The 23991-nt window shown below is 47.5% G+C and overlaps 1 protein-coding gene across 1 annotated transcript in view; it reads right to left on the bottom strand.

Moving 5' to 3' along the window:
• SYCE1L (synaptonemal complex central element protein 1 like) overlaps nucleotides 1-23371 on the bottom strand; it is a 92242-nt gene extending 68871 nt beyond the window's left edge. Inside the window, exons 1-11 of the mRNA XM_043898100.1 lie at nucleotides 23328-23371; nucleotides 21622-21681; nucleotides 21354-21428; nucleotides 20753-20800; nucleotides 20445-20499; nucleotides 19194-19277; nucleotides 18880-18943; nucleotides 17753-17995; nucleotides 17538-17622; nucleotides 16984-17390; nucleotides 11715-11855 (exon numbers count right to left, since the gene is read on the bottom strand). Of these exons, the coding sequence (XP_043754035.1) occupies nucleotides 17038-17390; nucleotides 17538-17622; nucleotides 17753-17995; nucleotides 18880-18943; nucleotides 19194-19277; nucleotides 20445-20499; nucleotides 20753-20800; nucleotides 21354-21428; nucleotides 21622-21681; nucleotides 23328-23349 (1089 nt within the window). The 5' untranslated portion in view covers nucleotides 23350-23371 and the 3' untranslated portion in view covers nucleotides 11715-11855; nucleotides 16984-17037. The remainder of the gene's footprint in view (nucleotides 1-11714; nucleotides 11856-16983; nucleotides 17391-17537; nucleotides 17623-17752; nucleotides 17996-18879; nucleotides 18944-19193; nucleotides 19278-20444; nucleotides 20500-20752; nucleotides 20801-21353; nucleotides 21429-21621; nucleotides 21682-23327) is intronic.
• Nucleotides 23372-23991: the final 620 nt, after the last annotated feature.

The following is a 23991-nucleotide window of genomic DNA, read 5'->3' as shown; positions in this document are numbered from 1 at the left end:
ATTCTCCTGAGTAAACCACTGAATCCAGCTTTACAGAATTTTTGTGTTATTATTCACCCCAGTGATCAGCCTGTCTCAAGTACAGTTTAGGAAATGAAGTCAAGCCGTGTCCAGGATGGGACTCATCATGATCATGTGCAGTGGACACGCAGGGCAATAACCTGCCATCATCGAGTCTAGGATGGTAGAGAGTAGGAAATAAAGTGATTTCCTGTAACTGAGATGAAAGGAGCGCTAAGAACATGTTATTTTTAAAGAAATGAGAGAGTGAAACTGCCAGCTGAAATCTCTTCCAATAGATGCCTGCAGTGCAGAATGCTGAGGAACTTGTTTTTATTAAACCGGATGGGAAAGCCTGAAAAGAGCTGCATTTGGTCTGGAAGTGGCACAGCTGTTAAGAGGGACTGGAGCAGGCTAATTGCCTCCGTCTGTCAGTCCTCGCAATCCACGTTCACCTCTCCACTGTCTGCTCTCACACCCCAGCACAGAAACCCTTCTTCACGCTGCCCTCGGGGGCCTGTTTGTGATGACCATCCGTCGGTGCACACACAGTGGTTGCTGTGGGCTTGAGAAACCCCTGGACCCTGGTTATTCCTCTTTCTTCCCCCGACACATTGAGAACTTCAGCTTCCGAATAGAGATCATCAAATGCCTTACTAAGCCTAAGAATTCTTCTGGTTATATAAATGTTACTCTGAAAGTTTTAAGAAATATATATATATGTATATAAGAAATATACAGATAACATTCTTATATGAGTGAGATCCAGGCATTTTGGCATCACTGATATTCTTTAAAAAACAAGTTCTGAAAAAAATAAAAAATAAAAAACAAGTTCTGAAAAATGAATGAATGCACGTACACACACACACACACACCCCTCCATCAATGCCTAGTCTGATAAAGTTTGTTTCAGCCCAAGAATTCTACTCTTTATTTCTTCAACCAGAGGAAAAAGCAGAAATCAAACTAGTTATAACAACTGACTACATTTATGACCTGTTTCCTAGGTTCAAAAAGTAAGTATCTGCTATTTAGAGCTCATGAATAGTAACAAAAAATAATGGTGTATAATACCAGAAGAGCACTTCATTTGAATCTTGTATATATATGTATTATATGTACATAAATACATTACACTTGGAATAAAGCTGCCCATAAATACAATTATACTAAGGAAAATATATCTGAGATAATTATTTTGAATTTTAGTAAATATTGGTTCTTGTTTATGTCACACTTATGTTTAAAAGTAACATTAATATATTCATATTAGTGCTGTGCTGTGTTTGGTCGCTTAGCCATATCCAACTCTTTGTGACCCCATTGACCATAGCCTGCCAGGCTCCTCTGTCCATGGGGATTTTCCAGGCAAGAATACTAGAGTGGGTTACCACGCCCTCCTCCAGGGTATCTTCCCAACCCAGAGATCAAACCCAGGTTTCCCTCATTGTAGGTGGATCCTTAACCATCTGAGCCACAAGGGAAGCTTCATTTGTATTATTAATAGACTCTTTCTTTGTTCCTTTGAGGCTCAATGGAACATAAAATCTGATCTTCTGAAGTCAAACATATTAACAGATGAACTGTGTAATTCTAACGTTACAAATGCAAGAAATTCAGTTTTTACATAATCAGGCCTAGAGAGAGGTACCTATCGGGATGACAGTCTCAGATATTCCTCAGTCCTGGCACAGAGAATAAGATGAGTAAATACAGTTTCAGACAACCCTCCTGGTCACAGTCAGAACGTGATTTATGGGATGTGAATCACTCTCCCAGAGTGACTAATGTGAAGAGCCAAAGGAAACCAAATTCTGCTCCAGGGTCTCAACTAAAAACTGGCTTGTTTTATCTCTAAGTATTTACCTAGCGGTTCTGTGCAACACCTATCCAAATGGTTTGAAAGGGAACTGTTAGGGCTTTTTTATTGGATGTTTAAAACATGTATTTTCCTAAAAAAGAATAATTCCCAAATCTTCCACATTGGTACTTGTAAGTATAACTTGTAACTGTGGTGACTTGGTCTTCTCCAAAGAAAATGCACTGACACTCATGCTAGTGTTGCAACAAGTCTGAAGTCAGTAAACTAGAATTCCTATTTTAGCCCCTAACTGAGGTTTCTAGCCACAGACAAGTCACATCACTTCTCTGGAATTTCAGCTTTATCTCTAAAATGGTAGAACTCCAGTATAACCATCTGTTATGCAAAGAAGTATAATATCATTTGGATCGAGATAACTTGAAAAGCTTTATTATTTACCCCAGTTCAGTTCAATTGCTCAGTCGTGTCCAACTCTTTGTGACCCCATAGACTGCAGCATGCCAGGCCTCCCTGTCCATCACCAACTCCCAAAGCTTACTCAAACCCATGTCTATTGAGTTGGTGATCCCATCCAGCCATCTCATCCTCTGTCGTCCCCTTCTCCTCGCGCCTTCAATCTTTCCCAGCATCAGGGTCTTTCCCAGTGAGTCAGTTCTTTGCATCAGGTGGCCAAAGTATTGGAGTTTCAGCATCAGTCCTTCCAATGAATATTCAGGACTGATTTCCTTTAGGATGGACTGGTTTGATCTCCTTGCAGTCCAAGGGACTCTCAAGAGTCTTATCCATCACCACAATTTAAAAGCATCAATTCTTTGCCACTCAGCTTTCTTTATAGTCCAACTCTCACATCCATACATGACTACTGGAAAAACCATAGCTTTGACTAGATGGACCGTTGATGGCAAAGTAATGTCTCTGCTTTTTAACATGCTGTCTAGGTTGGTCATAACTTTTCTTCCAAGGAGTAAGTATCTTTTAATTTCATGGCTGCAGTCACCATCTGCAGTGATTTTGGAGCCCAAGAAAATAAAGTCTGCCACTGTTTCCACTGTCTCCCCATCTATTTGCCATGAAGTGATGGAACTGGATGCCATGATCTTAGTTTTCTGAATGTTGAGCTTTAAGCCAACTTTTTCACTCTCCTCTTTCACTTTCATCAAGAGGCTCTTTAATTCTTCTTCACTTTCTGCCATAAGGGTGGTGTCATCTGCATATCTGAGGTTACTGATACTTCTCCTGGCAATCTTGATTTCAGCTTGTGCTTCATCCAGTCCAGCATTTCTCATGATGTACTCTGCATAGAAGTTAAATAAGCAGGGTGACAATATACAGCCTTGATGTACTCCTTTTCCTATTTGGAACCAGTCTGTTGTTCCATGTCCAGTTCTAACTGTTGCTTCCTGACCGGCATACAGATTTCTCAAGAGGCAGGTCAGGTGGTCTGATATTCCCATCTGTTGAAGAAATTTCCACAGTTTATTGTGATCCACACAGTCAAAGGCTTCAGTATAGTCAATAAAGCAGAAATAGATGTTTTTCTGGAACTCTCTTGCTTTTTTGATGATCCAGTGAATGTTGGCAATTTAATCTCTGGTTCCTCTGCCTTTTCTAAAACCAGCTTGAACATCTGGAAGTTCACGGCTCACATATTGTTGAAGCCTGGCTTGGGGAATTTTGAGCATTACTTTGCTAGTGTGTGAGATGAGTGCAATTGTGCAGTAGTTTGAGCATTCTTTGCGATTGCCTTTCTTAGGGATTGGAATGAAAACTGACCCTTTCCAGTCCTGTGGCCACTGCTGAGTTTTCCAAATTTGCTGACATATTGACTGCAGCACTTTCACAGCATCATCTTTTAGGATTTGTTTAGGATTATTTACCCTAAACAACACTTAAGATAACAAAACAAACCATGTGACTAATAAAGATAACCAGGAAAAAAGAAATACACCATTTCCCAAAGAAATTACAAAAAGAGGGAAACATAAGCAAATGATACTGATTTTTAAGAAGAGCAAGATTGTGAATTTAAACCCAACCATAAAAATAATCACACCAAATGGAGACAGTCTGAACACGCTATTTAAGACAGACTAGGCAATTGGACAAAGAACCAACATTCACCTGTAGGGTGCCTACAAGAAGCTCACAGTAAATATAAAGACAGAGATCATTTGAAACTAAAAGTACAGAAAAAGATATCAGATAATGTAAGTCTTAGAGAAAAGAATACACCAGGAAAAAAGAGGGTCATTTTGTAATCAAAAAGCAGTCATAATGAAAAGCTCATGAAGAGTATATAACCCCAAATCTTTATTCACTTGATAAAAGACCCTGAAAATGCACAACGATAATAGAACCACAAAGGAAACAAACTCAAATTATAGTCAAATATTTAAACAATCCTTTCTCAATAGAGAAAAGGTACACAGAAAATCAGGAAAATGTAAAAGACAAGCAACATTATTAATCACCTTGACCTTGACAATTATAGAACATTGCACCAAAAATAGCACAATACACATTATCTCAAATTCACTTCTACATAGAGAATTCTACAGAATACACACACAAAAAAATTTCTGAAAACTCTGTTTGGCAAAGTTGATACAAGATCAATATACTGAAATAATATGTTATATTTCTTTGTCTCTAGGAACTAACAATGCTACCTGAGGCAATTTACAGATTCAAAGCAACCCCTATCAAAATACTAAGGGCATTTTTTCACAGATATAGATGGAATAATTTAAAAATGTGTAAAGAAACACAAAAGAGCCTGAATAACCAAAACAATCTTAAGAAAAGAACTACAGAACTGGGAGAATCAGGTGCCCTGACTTTAGACTATACTACAAAGTAATCAAAGCACTACAGTACTGGTACAAAAACAAACACAGAGGTTAAATGAACAGAACAGAGAGCCCAGAAATAAACCCACATACCTATGACATCAAAATTAAGCATAAAAACAGTATTCTTGATAATAAGATCAAACATATGAAATACTTAAGGGTTAAAGCTGACACAGAAGTCATTAGTCATCAAGAAAGAAGTGGGAAGAGCAAGTGCAAAGGCCCTGAGGCACAAGTATTGTCAGCCTTGAGGGGGAAACTGGAGCTGAGTGGACAGAGGGAGAGAGGCTGAAAAGTGGGTCCAGGAGGTAGCAAGGGACCGTATGTGGCAGGGTCTCTGAGGCCTTGGTAAGAATCACTGATGTGTTATTTCTGCTCTTCCATGTGGATTCCTACTTAATGTCAACATGCTATAAATCGAACTGGAATCACACAAGGATGGACTTATTTTTCATTTGTGCCATGTTCACAAGGAAACCTGAGAGGTTATTTGCCAATGATCCTCTGTTGTCTTTGCTCAGATGCCTTGTAAAACACAAATCAAGACTCAAGAATTTAAAAAAAAAAAATTTCAGATAAAGCTAAGGTTTTAAGAGGAGATGTAATTCCCTGGATGAAAAAGTGAGGGGAAGGAGGAGAGAGGCAGGGAATGTCCGGAAGCAGAGAGCAGGTCTTGCATTACTCAGAGGCCATTGCTTCACAAAGAGACGCAGCTGGTGGCCCAGCTAGCAGCCACCTCTGGACTGTGTCCAGCATCAGCGGACAAAGAGAGGCCACGGACCCCCAGCTCCTGGTCATCTCCTGTCTCACTGGTCGAAGTCTGGCCCAGTAGGACCTGACTCCTCAGTGCCAGCTGGTGTCCCCCAAGCATTTCAGATGTTCCCAGATGAAGCCACACGGCACACTCTGGACCACAGCCCTGCATTCCTGCCCAGAAGTGACGAGAGGAATCAGCCTCAGGGGATCCATCGGGGTGCGGGGTGGGGGGGTGCGTGCTGGAACTTCTGTGTCTCCACCAGTGGTGACACGGGGGTCCTTCCAGATGCCAGCACTCACCCTGGGGGGCAGGAGGAGGACAAGAGCAGCTGTGCTGTTAGATGATGGGGCAGGGGCCGTGGTGTGGAGGGGGCCGCAAAGGCTGGGACGCCCTCCATAAACAAGGAGCCAAGAGCCCAAGACGCGGTGAAGCCAAGAGAAACGTGACTCACACACGTTTAAGCTGGGAAAACTGACAACACGATAAAACATCCTGAAGACAATAAGTTCTTCCAAAAGGGAAAACAGGAAGCTGAAGTGCCCCTGAGTGTATGTCACTGCAATATACAGCCACCTGCCCTCCCAACAGAGTAAGCAGAATACAATCACAATATTTAATAAAGGGAATTCTCAAACCAATTGTCTGTAGCTGGTGTGAGCTTAGAGGAGTAACAGTGAAAATTAAATTCACCTACCCTGAGGTTAGTATGGGTGCTCATTTATGTCCGACTCTGCGACCCCATGGACTGAAGCCCACCAGGCTCCTCTGTTCATGGAATTTCCCAAGCAAGAATACTGGAGTGGGTTGCCATTTCCTCCTTCAGGAGAGCTTCCTAACCCAGGGATCGAACCCGCATCTCTTGTGTCTCCTACATTGGCAGGTGGATTCTTTACTATTGAGCCACCTGCGAAGCCCTGAGATTAAGGATTAATTTAAGATTTCCAAGACAAATTATAAAGAGGATGTAAGACATTTTTAAAGGCTGAGGAAAGTTGAGGGGAAAGATTACTATTACCTTTGATGAACAAACATAGTCCTACGATAGGGAAAGAACATTTATTCAAGGGAAAGCCATGTTAAATGAGACATCCCAATGTTTTCGACTGCTTAACTGCATAAGAAAATACTAACATTAATATTTTATTATGTACTTGTTTTAAAAGGACTTAATGATTTCTCACAGAGCAGGTCTATGCGTCAGTCTGAGCTGTGAATGAATTGGGTCCTGGGGCACCTGGGGTCTTGCAAGACTATCACCATCAGAAGTGGTCCTGAAGCACGCTGATAAGAGAATGTTAAAGCTGATCCATGTGGGACATGCGAGTATCGGACCCTAGACCCCTTCCCCTCTCTAGGTCTGCAATCCCCGTAGCTCCCAGTGCATGAACGCGTCCTGTGTTTGTGCTCAATAGTCTCAGATGCGGGAGGCATCCCGGCCACCTCCGTCCCCCTGACGGCCCAGGCGGGGCCCCGCTCTCACCCCTCACGGGCGCCTTCTCCAGACCACACCTCTCACTGGTGAAACGCTTCCAGAGACAAGGCTGCAGTCAGTCCGTCTCTGTCTGCTCAATCCCGAGCTGGGGCCTGAACAGACTAGTGAGACTGACTTCGGCTGCAACCGATGTCAGGGAACCCCAGCGGGCTTGGCCTTCAAGACGCGGTTTCAGTGCTGAGTCAGAGACGTTCAGCGCTGTGATGTCTGGGAAGTCGTTTTATCCGAGCATCAGTTACCTCACTCAGACAAGGGAATTCTAACATTCAGTTAGAACACCGAGACGACTGTTGTAACGGAACTCTAAACAGAAGGGGAAGCAGGGGAGAAGTGACGTCCCGTGCCTGCGGCAGACTCCGGAGACACCGCGCTGGACCCACCTGCGTCAGAGCTCAGGCGCCGCCTCGCTCTCCCATCAGTGAGGACGCAGCACATCCTCAACGTGAAGGGAGGCCTGTGATCCCACTGGGGGGTCACAGCCCAGTGACAGGAGGGAACACAGACCTCCCGCCCCCAAGGGCATGCGCAGCTCTGTGCTGGGGGTGGTCAGAACCAGCCCGGGAGAGCCAGTTGTCGAGTTTTCAGGAATTACAGGAGCTGGTTGTTAAACACAGTCTTCGTTAAAAATTAAATTACAGATATTCACAAATTACATTAAAAACAAGGGCAACAGATGCTCAGAACTCCACCCTTCCTGTTTACAGAACCACGTGTCACTGTCAGCCCTGTTTTCTGGTTATTCACTCCTAGTGTCTCTGCGTGGGACACATCACCCCGTGCTTCTGCAGGCCTTTCTGACAGTGAAGAGCCTTCACGTCGAAGCTTGCAATCAACCACGGTGGACTGTTAACACTACGCAACATGAAAGTGAAAGTCACACAGTCCTGTCCGACTCTTTGTGACCCCATGGACTATACAGTCCATGGAACTCTCCAGGCCAGAATGCTGGAGTGGGTATCCTTTCCCTTCTCCAGGGGATCTTCACAACCCAAGGATTGAACCCAGGTCTCCTGCATTGTAGTCGGATTCTTTACCAACTGAGCTATCAAGGAAGCCTGATACAAAACATGGCAAACACCAATTCAGGCCTAAATTTATTGTTCTACTGATTATTTAAGCCTGGGAGGTAGCAAACCACCCAGAACCTGTTTTGGTTCAGTCTTTAAGAGTGATTTTTTTTTTTTTTTTTTAACATTTTAAAGTATTCAAGGAAGGAAACGAGGGAGGGAGAGCAAAAGCATGAAAGCAAGAAAGAAAACGTGCCAGAGGCAGACTATACATGGCTGCAAAGCCTTAAGTATTTACCAGTATGACTTTTACAAGAAATGTTTCTGAACCTGATGGAGAGCATTTAATAATGTAAATGAAACTGAGAGGCCTCCTCACTGGCTGTCACCCCCAGGGCATGGAAGCAGCCTCCTTCCTTGTCACCATGGCCCTTTGAGCTTCTAAGCCAGGGATGAAGACGACCCACTGAGCTTGTAAGGTGAGCGTGGAGAAAAAGAGAGCAAGCCAGGCAGTCAGGCAGACAAAGATTTAGTACAGGAAGAGAGAGAGAAAGTGACTGGCTTTAGAGAGAAGCCAGCGCTCTCCTTTTACAGCCAACCCTTCTTATACCCTATGATGGGGAATTGTGCCCCGGAGGGAGGCGGCCTCAGTTTATCTTTAGCCCGCAGCTGGCGTCTTGTGGTCACGTAGTCGAAGGGGTCTCACGGTCGGGTGGTCACATAGTCTTGAAAAACTGGCACCAGCAGAGAGAAACAGGATACCGCCTTAAAGAAGAAACAGGATGCCCACCAGGGCCAGGGGGCCTCTGTGACTTCATCCCTTGCTTGTCGGGTCGCCACAATGGGCCATATTTTAACTATAGCTATGAGCCCCTCGTGAACCCTAACAGTGCTGAACCCCTCTCAGGATCTGAACCTCTTTCACCAGGAAGCACCCAGTGCCTTCCAGGAGCTCAGCTGAGAGGCTCAGGGATACTCACCCTCCCTGGGATCATCTGGGTCCCCTTCCACACCTCGCAGCCCGAGAAGGCCCCGCCCCACGTGTGTCTCTATGGTTACAGGCCACGCCCCCAATCAGGATGGATTCCAGGCAGCCTTGGATCCTTGGCTCAGGCTAGAATTCTCCCTACTACAAGGGGAACCTCACTGTGGGTGCCACATGTACCTCTTTTATTTACACTATTGTTTTGAGATTTTAATGAAATCATGATATATATATAAAGTCTATAGTGTTAAGAAGTACTCTGTAAAAAGTTACAAGTGGTAGAAGTTCTGAAGTTATCCTTAACGACCTCTGCTCGTCCTCAAATTCGCGTATCTGAGTGTCTGGTAACACACAGCTCCTTTCCTAGCTCAGAACCCAGGATGGAGGTCCCTCCCTGACCCTGCTTTGGTTTTGTAACTTCTTCCACGTCCCCCTGAAGACCTCATTACACCTAGACACGGGATGGGGTCTGAGACCGTGAGAAATGCACAACCCCCTCATGGTCTGTCTAGCAAGTTCACTGTTTACTGAATAATCCTTCCTTAAGAAAGGAGAACTCAGGGTCTTCCATCCTTTCTTCCCTCTCCCTACTCCTTCTCCCCCTCCCCTTCCCTCTTTTTTTCTTTCCTTCTATTTATTTCACTAACACATTAAGCAAGTATATAAAAATCAAAGCCATCTAGGGTTCTGCAACAGGGAGTTAGCTTGCACCTAGAGTCAGCTCCCAGGCACTGCTGCCTTGGCTAGAACATGAGAATTAAAATTCATCTTTATGACATACATCTGCTGCCCGCTGCATCTATTCAGAAGCTACTCCTAAATTTTCTAAGGAAATGAGAAGGAAAAGGAAACAAAATCTCACTCCCAGTGGAGCCCAGCCTTCCAGCAAGATGCTTTTATGTGCCCAGGAGCACAAGAATCTTTGCGGCTTCTTTCAACAGAAAGAGTTACAGCGGTTGATATGAGCTTCTTTTTAACTGAAAGCAGTATTTTCAGTGTTGACGGTTAACAACTGACTTCAGGTGTGGACACAAAGCAAAACCAACCAGCGGGATTTCTCGCAAAGTCTGCGGAAGCCCTGGGAACCCGCACACAAAGAGGACCCAGAGACCAAACTTGCATCTGCCATTTCAAAGCCCGGGGTGTCACCTCCACCCCACGTTTTCAACAGAGATATAAACAATGCCCCGAGCCTTTCTTAAAAACAAGACACCAGGCCCAGAAGAGAGTCACTTATCCTAAGTCCCGTGTCACCAAACCGAGACAGCTTCAGCTTTCCCAGAGACGGCATCTTCAGTAAGTCCACCAGAAACCCCCTGACCAGCACCAGTCAGGGTGAAATGTTGTTGCTGAAGGATAAGACGCCGGGATTCTTGGCCTCCAGAGGAGACAAATTCAATCCGGGGCCAGAGACAAGGATGGATCGCTCAGAGCTTTTGTGTAATAAAGTTTTATTAAAGTATAAAGGAGATAGAGAAAGCTTCTGACATAGGCATCAGAAGGGGGCAGAGAGAATAGCCCCCTGCTAGTCTTCAGCTGGATGTTATATAGCCACTAGCAGTCTGTTAATGAAAAGAAAGGAATGTCTTAAAACTCAGAATGGCACCAGATAATTCATCCCAGGCCATAAAATGATTGACTTGAATCTTGTAGAAGGGCAGATTACCATACAAATAGTTTCGTTTACATTGATTAGGGGAACAATATCTGAGTATAACATACCGGTTTGTCACGTAGGTTGAGCCATTTGGCGGAACCAACTTGAAGACAGAGTCTGGGGTACATTAACATGCTGCTGCTGCTAAGTCAGGTCAGTCGTGTCCGACACTGTGTGACCCCATAGATGGTAGCCCACCAGGCTCCCATCCCTGGAACTCTCCAGGCAAGAATACTGGAGTGGGTTGCCATTTCCTTCTCCAGTGCATGAAAGTGAAAACTGAAAGTGAAGTCACTCAGTCCTACCCGACTCTTCGCGACCCCATGGACTGTAGCTTACCAGGCTCCTCTGTCCATGGGATTTCCCAGGCAAGAGCACTGGAGTGGGTTGACATTAACATAGCTTAAGACAAACATTTCCATCAGAAAAAATGTATTGGTTAACTCAAGGTTTGAGAATAGTTAGCTTCAGGTGAAACCAGGTGTCATGGCAACACAGCATTTTAAGAGAAAGTTCCTTTTAAATTTGTACAGAGAAGGAAAAAAATATCGCCAGTTTGTTTCCTCCTGCCGCTTAAGAGAGATAAAAATGTCTGGCACTTGCGGCCTATTTCCTCCATTTGGAGACCCCTGGCCTTCCTGCCTGTTACCCTCTCAAGGGCATCTGCCTGACTGGCCCCTGCTAGCCTCTAAAGCAGGGATCCCCAGCCCCCAGGCCTGGGGCCGGTACCAGTCCATGGTCTGTTAGGAACTGGGCCACCGAGTGGGAGGTGAGCGGCTCCCCATCGCTGGCATTACTGCCTGAACCACCAACGCCCCGCCCCACCATCCATGGAAAAACCCTCTTCCACAAAACCAGTCCCCGGTGCCAAAAGGGTTGGGGATTGCTGCCCTAAAGGAAATAATTGTGCAATAACCAACCAGCTTTTTTTGACTAATAAAACCTCCCTGTTCCCGCTCCCTTCTGTCTATAAAACTCTTTCATTTTGTACAGCTTCTCAGAGTTTCTTTCCACCTACTTGACTGGATACTGCCTGATTCAAATGAATTTTTGCTCAAACTCTAAAGGTTTTACAACGCCCCAGACAGACTCCCCTCCCCTGACAGCTGCCAGGATCCCAGAGCAACCAGGGCGGGTACCTGCTGTTCTCTCCTGTCCCTGGAAGTGCTGGGCGAGTCCACTTGGTCCTGGATCCGCAGCTTTTGCTTCTTGAGCTTCCAGGCCATCTGAGCATTTCTTTTTCTGCTCTGGGTCAGGAAACCTGCTGGAGGCTGCCTGCTCTGATGCAGGAAGGAGAGTGTCTCGCATCAGAGTGGATCTGACTTAAGGTGGGGCAAACCTATCAAAGATAATCCGTGGGGAACTTTTAACTTAGGTAAGCTTATCCATTTACAAGATGCCCTGAAGCAGCAGTCCCCAACCTTTTCGGTGTGAGGCTGCGCCATGACAGGCAGCCTAGATTAGGAGTAGGCCTGGTTTTCCAGGGTAACATGATTATCAGGCCACCTGGAGCCAGCCAATCAATATGCGCCCAGTAAGGAAAAGGGAACCTATCAGAGGAAAGCTGAAAAGCCCGCGAAAGCCCAAGTTTGAAAAAAGCCCACAAGGTTTGAGCCAATAAGATTACTTTGCAAACATGTAACCAATCCACTTAAGCCAGCTACCAACTGCTTATGCACACCTTATAAATTGGGTAACAGCTTGGGCTCAGCGCTTTCTGACCCTGCACCACTGCGTTGGTTGCGGCAGTGAGCCCTGACTCGAGTCAGCAATAAACTTCCCTTTTTTGTGAGTTGCATTGTCTTGGAAGCCTTCTCTCTTCCCGCTTAGGGATTCGGACATCGGGCATAACATTTGGCACCAGGGACTGGTTTTGTGGAAAACAGTTCTTCCACTGATGAGGGAGGAGGGGGATGGTTTTGGGATGATCCAATTGCATTACAATTATTGTGCACTTTATTTTTTAGTTGGATTGTTATTGAGTTCCAAGAGCTCTATATCTATTTTGGATAGTAACCCCTTACTGGATATATGATTTACAAATGTCTTCTCCCATTTGGTAGGTTGCCTTTTTATTTTGTTGATGGTTTCCTCCACTGTGCAGAAGTTCTTTGGCTTAATGAAGTTGCATTCATTTATGTTTGTTGTGGTGGTGGTGGTTGTCACCGCCTTTGGAATCAGATCCAAAAAAACATCACAAAGACAATGTCAAGCACCTTACTGCCTATGTTGTCTTCTAGGAGTTTCATGGCTTCTGGTATTACATTCAAATCTTTAATCCATTTTGAGTTAACTCTTGTGTATGGTATGAAATAGTGGTCCAGTTTTCCTAACACAATTTGCTAAAGAGACTGTCCCTTCCCCACTGTATATTCTTGTCATAAATTGACTAATATATAGTCTTGGGTCTATCTCTGAGCTCTTTATTCCATTTCACTGATCTATGTGTCTGTTTTTATGCCAGTGCCATGATTACTACAGCTTTGTAATACAGTTTGAAATCAGAAAGTATGATGCACCCAGCATTGTTCCTCTTTCTCAGTATTGCTTTGGCTCAGTATCTCAATATTCAGGATATTTTGTGGTTCCATACAGATTTTAATATTATGTGTTCTAAATATTTCTGTGAGAATGCCACTCAGATTTCAATGAGGATTGCATTGAATCTGTAGATCATTTGGGGTAACATGGACATTTTTACAATATTATTTTTTCCAATACATTTGTGTCTTCTTCAGCTTCTTTCATCAATGTCTCACAGTTCTCAGTGTATGGATCTTTTGCCACCCGCCTTGGTTAAATCTATTCCTATGCATTTTCTTCTTTCTGATGCAATTATAAATGAGATTATTTTCTTGATTTCTCTAATAGTTTGTTGGTAGTATTTAAGAACACAACAGGTTTTATACATTGATTTTTCTTAACCCTGCAACTTTACTAAATATGTGTATTAGTTCTAATGTTTTTTTCTGGTAGAGTCTTTAGGGTTTTCCATATACAAAATCATGATGTTCACAATAATAGTTTTACCTCTTCATTTTCAACTTCATTGCTTTTTATTTCTTCTTCCTGACTAATTGCTCTAGCCAAGATTTTCAATACTGTGTTGAATAAAAGTGCCTAGAGTGGGCATTGTTGTCTTGTTCCTGATCTTAAAGGAAAAGCTTTCAGCTTTTTACACTGAGTATAATTTTAGCTGTTGTTTTGTCATATATGGACTTTACTATATTGAGGTACATTCAATCTATACCCACTCTGTTGAGAATTTTTATCATAAATGGATGTTGAAATTTGTCGAGTGCTTTTTCTGTGTCTATCGAAATGATCATGATTTTTATCCTTCATTTTGTTAGTACCCATTGGTTGTTGAACCTTTCTCTCCCAGAACAGCTTTTGCTTTTCTTGTTTGTCTGATTTTGTGTCCTGAGACCTTAGCTTTGGAACAATCAAGTTGGGGGCCCCAAGATGTGACCAGAAAGAAATGCAGGGTAGAAATGCAGAAAGAAACGCCAGTGGCAACTAAAGTTCTACTGATTGTTGCCAGCTTTCAAGGCAACTGTCTACATCTCTCTCTCAGCTGTGTTTTGGGAATGATTTGGGTCTTGGGAGGGTAGCATCTTCTGCACTCTCCTTAGGAATGTCTCTTGCAGCTGAAGGGGAATGGATTTTGCCACCCCAAAATATGCCAGTTACACATGAGGATTATTTAGCTAAAGGCAACCAAGAACTCAGTAGACTCAGGAAAAGCTCTTTACCTTCCCTTCCATTGCCTAATTTACATTGGAAAGAAGGCCTGTACCACAAAGAAAAGTATTATTAAAGATGGCATCTTGAAACAGGAGGGAACGGGCTGGGCACAACTTTCAAAAGAATGACAAAGCTGGTGAGGATACAACATAAACTGTTCAGAACCAGTGAGGTACAAGATGGTGGAAGACGTGACTTTCAGTGGACTTTGAGCCTCATTATGTGTTCATTGTAAATATTAGCATATGCTGAATGATACAGCCACAGGTCTCATGACCATTCGGACGCCGATCATAAAAAGCCAAAGAGTGGTGGCCCAATTCCTGGAAATCCCCGCCCCTTCCCCCAAATTGTTGGAATAATCCTCCCACTTATTAGCCTATGAAATTACCCAGGCCACAGAAACTAACCACCCCATATTTCGGGACCACTCTCGACCTTTGAGATAGACTACATTCTGCCTGTGGAATGTGTATCTCTCTAAATAAATTCATTTCTTATCTATCACTTTGCCTCTCATTGAATTCTTTCAGCGATGAGACATGAAGAACTCGAGCTTGTCTTAAGACCGGTGTGGGATTTCAATTGAAAGACAGTGGGTTTGAGTCCTAGCCTGCAGTCTCAAGACCTAATCTGAGTTTTGGCTGGGTCTGAGTTCCATCTGAGGTGTGTGGTTTCAGTTTTACCTAAGAAACTTACGCGCTAACCAGGCAATTTTTGTTTTTGCAATATCTCTGCTTTCCTGTGAATTACCTTCCTCCCCTTCGTATCATCAGACCCCTACCCCTCTCCTTAGCTCTGGTGTTACACAGGATGTTGTTACCTGTCTGCCTTTTAAGCTTTCATATCTTTATGGGGCTCCATAAATGTGTTTCCCCTATTACTCTCTCACATCAATTTAATTATTAGGCTAGCCAAAGAACCTAGAAGGGAAGAAGGTGGAAAATTTTCCAACTCTACATATCCAAGCAACTGTGCAATACTGCCAAGACTATTTGCTTTTTGTCTCGGCTGAAATCTGACAAGGTATTTGAGAGAATTCTTTTTAAAGAATGGTCAGAAGTTGACCACATTGGAAGCTGATATTCAGAGCCTGACATCAGTTTTTTCCCCCAAGGCTTTCTCCTTTAAGCTAAAATGAAACCATGTACCCAGAGCAGGGAAAAACCTTCCGAAGCCTTTGTGGAAGGGTTACTAAAACATTCCCAAGACACATAGCTCTAAATCTAGGACAAGGGAATCTTCTGACTTCCATCTTAGTTGAAAATTTTCTCCCTGATATAAAGAAGCAAACTGAGGATAATGTAGTTGGGTGAGTAGGGCAACTTCCATATCATTCAGGTGGGCCCAATCCTTTGAGGAATTAAAAACTGTACTTTTCTTACAAATTTGGTCTTCACAACATCAGACATGTGGCTCCAGAAACAATTCAAAGCCCACCTATTCTTTTTTACCAAGTCCCAAGCATTCCCTATTGATCTCAGAAACCTTGCTGATATTTGTAAAATCTTTGAACTTAGCAAACAGAAGCCATTTGTGGTGGAACTTGACTTTTTCTCTGTGCCTTTTGAGATGTGAGTTTCCTCCAATTGAGTCGAGTGAGTCTCCGCTTTCAGAGTTCAATCAGAGAGGGAGTTCCACGTACCAACCACCTCCGTGTATCGCACTGTATTCACACGAGGGGCAATTTCGCTTAACTGAGGGTTCGGGGGAGATTTTGGAAGGAGGAGTTGCCCAGGTTTATAATAAGTTCCGTGCACTTGGTGTCACCATTTTGTCCCCATTTGTGTGACACAGGTGGACTGGGATATAACGACTCATCATCGTCACAAGTGATCAATATTTACTGACGTTTGCTGGGCACCAGGTCTTGTGCTCAGAACAGACTAGAGAGATGAGAGCCATCTGAACTGGCTCCTCAGGGATTCTCTGACATTATCTCCCATCCGTCTTCACCTCCCTCTGCGTCACCACCCCGGCCTCCTCCAGATGTTCCTCCAACAGAGCAAACTCAGCTCCCCTCCCCCACTCCCCCCAAACACGCAGCCGGAGGGCACGCAGTCCCTGCTGCCCAGGGCACCCTCCCTCATCTGGCCCACTTCCTCACTGAGATCTTCCCCCACCTGCTATTTTAAAATCCAGGGCCTACAGCAGTGCCTGGTGCACAAGCAGATGTTTAGCAAATGCTTATTAAACCCACACGTGCTTGGTAAGTAGCAACTGGGTCCCCGAGGCCAGCCTCCCGAGCAGCTGATATCCTTAACGGGCTCTGCGGCCTGAGAAGACTGGGGAAAGGGCACCCCAGACGAGGACACAGCAGGGCAGAGGCCCTGGGATGACAAAGTGCTGGGAGAAGGGTGGAAAATCATCTTTGTGGCTAGAAGCGCACATGTGAGGAAGTGAAAGGTGAGGCCTGGGAGGAAGCTATGGGGAAATGCATAGCTTTTCCCTGCAGGCTGGGATTGTGCTCTGGACACCCCACGTGGCGCAGTGGTAAAGAATCCGACTGCCAAAGAGGGAGACGCACAAGATTCCCTGGATCCCAGGTTGGGGAAGATCCCCTGGCTTGCCTGGGAAATCCCATGGACAGAGGATCCTGGTGGGCTCCAGCTCATGGGGTTGCAAAGTCGAATATGACTAAGCACACATCTTAGCCCTTACTGGTAAAATTCAGGAATCCGAGATGAGGCCATGGAAATGGAGTGGCCTTGACACTCAGTCAGACACTGAGCCGTCCCGAGCCTTTGCTGAGCTGAGGCGGCCCGAGCCCGCCAAGGGGCTGGTGGGCGGAGTCCGTCGAGGCCCCGCCCAGGCTGCCTGGCCGCCCCGTCCCCTCCGGCGGAGAGAGGAGCGGAGCACGACCCCGACCCCTACCCTCAAAGACCCCGGAGCACAGACTGAGCCCGCGGAGGAGGAGCACGGTCCGCAAACGTGGCCTTTATTCCCGGGCGAGCTTGAAGGAAGGTGGGGCCGGGTGGAGCATCGGGACCAGCTCCGTCGGCGGCGCCAGGTCGCCCTCACTGGGGAGCTGGAGGCCGGCCTGCTGGGGCGGGGGTCGGGAGTCAGGCCTACTGGGAGAGGGAGCGGGGGGCAGGCCTGCTGGGGCGGGCCCGGTCCCCACCCCCGAGGACGCCCTGCGTCCGCTCGCGCGCCTCCCGCAGGGACCCCGAGCGCTCGCTGCCCGCTCTCCCTCGGCGCGCCTGCTGGCTCTCTACCTCTCCAGCGCCGGCCCGGTCCTCTGGGGTGTTCTGGGTCTGGGCGGGGGCCTCCCCTCCGAGTTTCTCTGGCTCCGCCTTCAGCCTGCGGGGAAGGGGCGCTGAGGATCCCTGGGAGCCCGCAGGGAGGCCCGGGTGCGGGGGGAGCCCTGCCCTCCCGGGAGACGGCGCTGGGGGCGGGCCTCGGCCCCTCCCCGCCTCCCCGGCCCTCTCACCCGCCGATCACCGCCCGGGCGGCGGGGGCCTCGGGCGGCGCGAGCAGCCGCCGCTCCACGTCTTCCAGCCGGGCCAGCGCCTGCCTCTCTGGGGGCGGGCGGGGCGTTGTGGGCGGTGCCGGGGCTCCCGCGGGCCGTCCCGGCCCCGCCCCCGCCCCGGGCCCAGGTCCCACCTTCGGTGAGCAGCTGCTCCTGGCTGCTCTGCAGGGCACGGATCTCCCAGGCCAGTCGCCGCTTCAGCATCTGCGAGAGAGAGGAGCCCTGTCCCTGCAGCTCTCCTCCTGGTCCCCCTCCTCCTCCGCGCCTACTGGGAGAGGGAGCGGGGGGCAGGCCTGCTGGGGCGCTTTCCCTTTCCGCTTCTCGGAAAGTCCTCATCCGAATTAGTGGGTTCATGCCTTCATTCAGCTACCCATTCATTCGGTGTGCGGCTTCTGCTGAGGCCGGGGGTGGCCCGGGTAGAGACCCTCTGCCCCTCAGTCACTCCCCAGGTCCCCGTGTGCCTCTTAAACCTCACCTCTTCCCACTGTCATCCTCCAGCCCCACGGTTTGCTCTTCCTCAAATACACCAGGCACGGTTCCCTCCCAGGGACATCTGCACTCTGACACCTGCATGGCTTCCTCGCTTATTAATGCTTGTCTGTGTTCAGATGACACCTGCTCACAGAGGACTTCCCCACTGGCATTACAGGGTCTATTGACTTGTTTTCTTGTTTTAGACTCTGGGCATGCCTCCCCGTGCCCCTAACCAGCTTGGGGACTGCAAAGACTTGGCCCCTCTGGAGTGCCGCTGGACACATCCAGAGACACTGGCTGAACGAAGGAATGGCCTGGCCGTGTCTGGATCAGGGTTCCCATTTGCCACTGCAGGATGAGTACTCTAGACGAGCAGGAGGGGTGCGAGGTTAGCAAAGGCCAGGGCAACAGTCTGGGCAACGGAGGCTGAGTGCGGCAGTGGGGGTTGGTGAGAGGTGGCTGGGTGGGCTGAGCTGAGCAGGTGACAGGAAGAGAGGAGTCGAGGACCACCCCTTGGCATTGGGCCTGAGCAGTAGGAGGACCCTGGGCCAATCAGCAGAGATGCTGGAGCCAGGGGAGGAGGGGCTCCAACAGAGGCAATGATAATGGCTCACGTGGAATTCCCAGAGGTCCTTGTGCGGGCCTATCAAATCCTCCAGCTGTTCTTCCATAGGCAACCTAGGGGCCGACATCCAGGAATAAGCAAACACAGGGTAGGACTGACCAACCCCCACTGCCGCTTCAGATCTGGGCCTGGGGCTCCCTCTGCTAGGAGCCCCTTCATGGGTTTTATCCTCCAAGCCTTGCTTCTAACAGCTCGCCTTGCAACAAGCTTGCCTTGCAACAAGCTCTCCCTCAGGCAAGCCCCACTCCCATCTCCCACACCAGGCCACTCCAAGCCCTAGACCCAGGGTCACCCCAGGGTTACCCCAGCTTCCTCGGTCCTTGACTCTCTGTGACCTGAGAGTTTTGGATAGAAATTTGCTCTGTGTGCTCCGCCAACACGTAGTTCCTGGGAAAGGAAAGAAAACCCTCCGTTACAGTCTCTGAATGAGCCACCAAGCCTTCTAGCCAGAGTGGGGTTGGGAGTCTGTTCAGAACCTTTATCATTCTCCTTTTTTTTTAATCAAATGGGAACCTGGTAAGCCTTTCTTGACACTCTCACCCTGTCCATTCTGTCTCCCATCTCCGTGCCTTTCCAAGAAATCCCTGTGAAGGGTACATTGGTTTAGTTTCACACATTCTAAAGTCCAGGGTTGAAGCCTGGATCTGCTATTCCACTATAATCTTATACAAGTTATTCAACCTCTGTGGGTCTGTTTCCTCACATGTAAAATGGTGGGACTGTCATTGTGAGGATTGGTTGATAACTGAACACTATCTGCTCCTCAGACAGTGGTAGGTGTGGTGTGATTAAGCATATATACACTTTAACTATTTGTCATCAGGTTTTCCCACGTTATTAAAATCTTGATACCCGAGGGTGTGAGAATGTGTTAAGCAAAGGTTCAAAGGATGGAGAGATAGATGGATAGATAGCTGGACAGCGAATTGAATAGGTGAGTGATAGGCTGGAGAGATGATGTCTGGTTAGAGAAATGATGAGTGGAAGGATAATGGATGGATGGAGAAATATAGGAAAGACTGACAGAAGGATGGATAGCTGGATGGATAGATGGCTGGGTAAAGAAATGAATGGCTATATGGATGACTGGAAAGGTGGAGAAAAGAAAGAATGGTTGGATGGATGAAAGATGATTAGATGGAAGGCTGGAGAGATTAATGACTGTCTGGCTGGCTGAAGAGTTGGATAGTTGGTTGGATGTATGGGAGAGTGGATGGATGGGTCGGTAGATGGATGGGTGTGTAAATGGGTGGCTGGGGGCATACATGAGCAGACAGATAAACAAATGAAAGGATGGCAGAAGAGCTGGATAAACCATAGAGGAAGACCTAAAATAATACCAGTGGATGGAATTTAGTATCCACTTGAAAAACTAGCAGTGAATGATTAAATGAGTTCATCTTAACACCACCACTTATCAAAGATGAGCAGGCAAGGCTCACTCGATTTTATACAAAGGGAAAATGAGTGTCCAAGATTTCTTTTCCCTAGCTCTTGCCCCTTCCTCCCTCAGGCTGGGAAATGAGGCGGGGAGAGCTGGGTGGGACCTCTTACCTCTGTGCCTCCTCCGCCTTCCTTTGGCAATGCAGCTGGAGGGTCCGCAGTGCCTCTGGGGGGAGAGGGACCAGGGGGCTCTGAGGAGTCAGATGGGGCAGAAGGGGCCTCACAGCACACTGGGCATTGGGGGCACTGAGGAGACTTCAGTGTTTACTCCAAGTCAGACGGCGGCTGAGGGGCAGATCTGAGCAGAGAGGGAAGCACCCCACCTCTGATCTCAGGGGGATTCCTCTGGCTGCCTGAGAACGTCGGGCTTTTGTAGGGGGACCGGGTAGAAGGATGAGGATGAAGCAGCTGGTAAATACCTTGCTTTCTGCTCAGAACCTCCTCCAGGTGCACTTTCTCTCCACTCACTGGAAAACACAGGGACACTCTGAGTCTCCGGGGTCTCCTCCTCTGCCCAGACTGCAACTTCATGCAGGGGAAGGCCCCAGGTCACACAGAAGGTCCAGCCCCCTCAGGGGAGGGCAGTGTCTGCTCCCAGGCCCTGCACCCACCTCCCGCTGGGGACCATCTTGGTCCAGCTTTTCCCCCTGGGAGCCCACCCGCCCTGTGAAGGGGTGAAGGACCGCAGGGCTCCCTTGTGTAGCATGTGCACAATAGAATGTGGAGAGGATGAGAAATGCAAAAGTACACCATGACAAGCAGGAATAAAGGCTGTGAAGAAATAAATCAAGCTGTGGGGTGTGTGTGAGATGAGGTGGTGTTCGATGTTTAGAGGGGGCTGTCAAGGGAGACCTGTTGGGGTGAAGTTTCAGCTGAGAGCTTGAAAGCTGACTCAAACCAGTGCGAGGCAATGTGGGTTATGTAGGACGAAAGCCTCAGAGGTGAGGAGCAGCCTGTGCAAAGACCCTGAGGTCAGCACTGGCCACGAGCTCTCTGCGCCCTTCTGCTGGTCTCACTTACAGGAGTCCAGGTCCTGACGCAGGGCCTCCCAAAGAGCTTGGGCTTCTCCCAGTTCCTCGCTGGATTTCTCCTTCGCTGGGCCAGAGAAAGGAAGAAGACAGGGTATGAGGGTGGCCTCCAGCCTTGCTGTATTCTCCCGCAGACCGGGACATGGCATACCCACCTTCAGACAATCTAGAGGGGGCTGGATCTTACAGGTGATGCAGTGGAGGCTTCCCCAGCCCATGCCCCTCTTGGCCAGCGGGCCATCTTAGGTCCCGGAGTTTACCTTGCTGAAGCTCATGAATCCGGTTAATCAGGTCTTCAATCTGTGGCTCCAGGCTTCCTTCTGCAGAAGGAAAGAAAGACTGAGCCAGAGACGGCAGGTGCCTGGCTGTCCTGGGCAGAAGGAGTGGGGTGGGTGTTGGCACTGTGTCTCTGCTGCTGTTGATCAGCATTTATGGAGCACGTGAGAGAAACCCTTGCAGGGCCTGCATTCTGGGTGGGAGAGATGGACACAGCAAAAATTCGAGATGTCAATGCTGGTGGCAGTGGATGCTGCGAAAGGAAATAACGTGGAACAAAGGGCTGAAGAGTGAAAGAAGATGCCTCTTGAGATATGGAGAGGCCCCAAATGATGTGGAGGAAGGAACCCTGTTCTGGGGTGCGGGGCGTAGGGAGCGTGGAGGGGGGAACATGCCAGCCAGAAGGACCATGTATGCAGAGCCCCTGCAGTGACTGAGACATACGCCTAAAACATACGCCAAGGGGTCTGGGACGGCTGGTGTGAGTCTAGTGAGCGAGCGGACAGGTAACAGGAGTCAAGGTGGAGACGTGGGGGGCAGCAGATGGTTCGGGGCCTTCTGGGCCATGGCAGAGGCTTGTGCATGTAATTCTGAATGAGGTGGGAGACAGTGGACACCTCCTGAAAACTAATGCCCCACCACATGGAAAGCCTGGCAGGGTGGGTGGTCGCTTCTGCGTATCTGGACTCTGATGTTGAAATATGAGGAAGATGCCACTTGCATTTTGACAGCTATCAAATTCTCCAATGACAGGGAGATCACTGTCTCTTTAGGGAGTCATCTCTAACTTCGCACAGTCCAAATTTCAGTGCTCCGAATGCGGAAGCCCTCCTCGTCCTCTCAGGCTTCAAGGTTGAAAGCACAGAATTAAGGGGGAAATCTGCCCAATCTTTGCTGGGTGTCACTACCACCCCGAGACATCCTGAAGTTCAGTTTCTGGATTTTTTGGAGGCCACCATCCCCAGCTCCTGTGACTTCTTGGAGACTGAGTGCTCTCCGAGGTGCTGATTAGGACGTGACTCCCCAAGGTCTTCATTTTACCGGGGATGGTCAGGGTCACTCTGCATTTTCAATCCCCAATTCCTCTACCTAATTTTAGCCTGGGCGGCGGCTGCAATGCTGTAGCCACAGAGTCAGGGAAGGGAAGGTGTTCATTTATTTGGAACAGACCAGTGGATTGTAGTATTTTAAGCTGCTGATGGACGAGGGGAGAGGGAGATCCAACCTCAAACCCAGCCAGTACTCTGCCCCAGCCCTGATGGAGGTACTGGATGCAGGCTGGCTCCTAGTCTCCCATCAACAAGCAACGCCAGGTGCAAAGCTGTTTGTGCTGCCAGCTTCCATTTGCATATAAAAAAGGACAAAGAATATACACCCAAAATGGAATTTTTTTAAATCTCCAGAAAAATACCAGAGAATTTAAAAATAGTTGCTGCTGGCCTATGGGTCAGGGAAATGGATGGCTGTGTGTGTGTGTGTGTATATGCACACATGCATTTGTGTGTTGGGGAGTAGCTTATACGTCTTGAATTTCGAAGCTGTGCTTTTGGTTGAAAGAAGTGGTATAAGAGGGAGAAAGTGCAATGGGATAATTTCCCAAGGTTGTGAGTTGAGGGGTCGGAGATTGAACCACATCTTCCTGTCTTAAAACCTCTTTGGGCTAAGCCACAGACACAAGAAGACACATGACCTTTCTGCAGCTTTTTCACCATTTCCAGCAAGTCTTTGGTCTTCTCTGAAGACTCGGTCTGACCTGTGGAATGAAAACGAGAATTACAGCATGCAGTGAGAGTGACAGGCGACTGAGGGAAGGGCCACACTTGTCTGGGAAGGGAGGAAGAAAGTCTCAGCAGGTTCTGAGAGCACCCCTGGCTGAACCAAGGATCGGCCGAGGGGCAGCCCTCCAGCCAGAGCAGAGTTCCTACAGGACCCCTGTCTCTTGTCTCTGAGGCCGAGGAGTGTGGTGGGTGAATCAGAACCTCTAGGGGGGTCAGTTCTCCCCAGGAGGTCACGGAACACCACCCTTAGCAAAACTCAGGGGTGAGAGAAGATGAGGCACTTTTGTTGCTGTTGTTCTCAACCAGCATGAAGTTGCAGGCAATGTGACAGGACAGAATGATTTCATATGAATTTCTTTCCAATAACTTTAGGCCACAATTTGCAAATTCTGAAAGAAGCGATGGGTTTAGGACATGGTTTAGCAATGGCTGCTAACATCCACAAAAGATACCTGGATATTGTGAGCCTCCTGATGAAAGAACACAACACCACCTGTGAAGGACTCTGCTCCCTGTCCCCGACCCCAACCAATAAAAAAGAAAAAGGAATACTATCAGGTTTCTGTTTCTAAATAC

Source organism: Cervus elaphus, chromosome 4 (genome assembly GCF_910594005.1).
Source record: "Cervus elaphus chromosome 4, mCerEla1.1, whole genome shotgun sequence".
Taxonomy (NCBI): Eukaryota; Metazoa; Chordata; class Mammalia; order Artiodactyla; family Cervidae; genus Cervus; species Cervus elaphus.
Note: the sequence above shows the minus strand (reverse complement) of the source record. Positions and strands in the feature narration are given on the sequence as shown.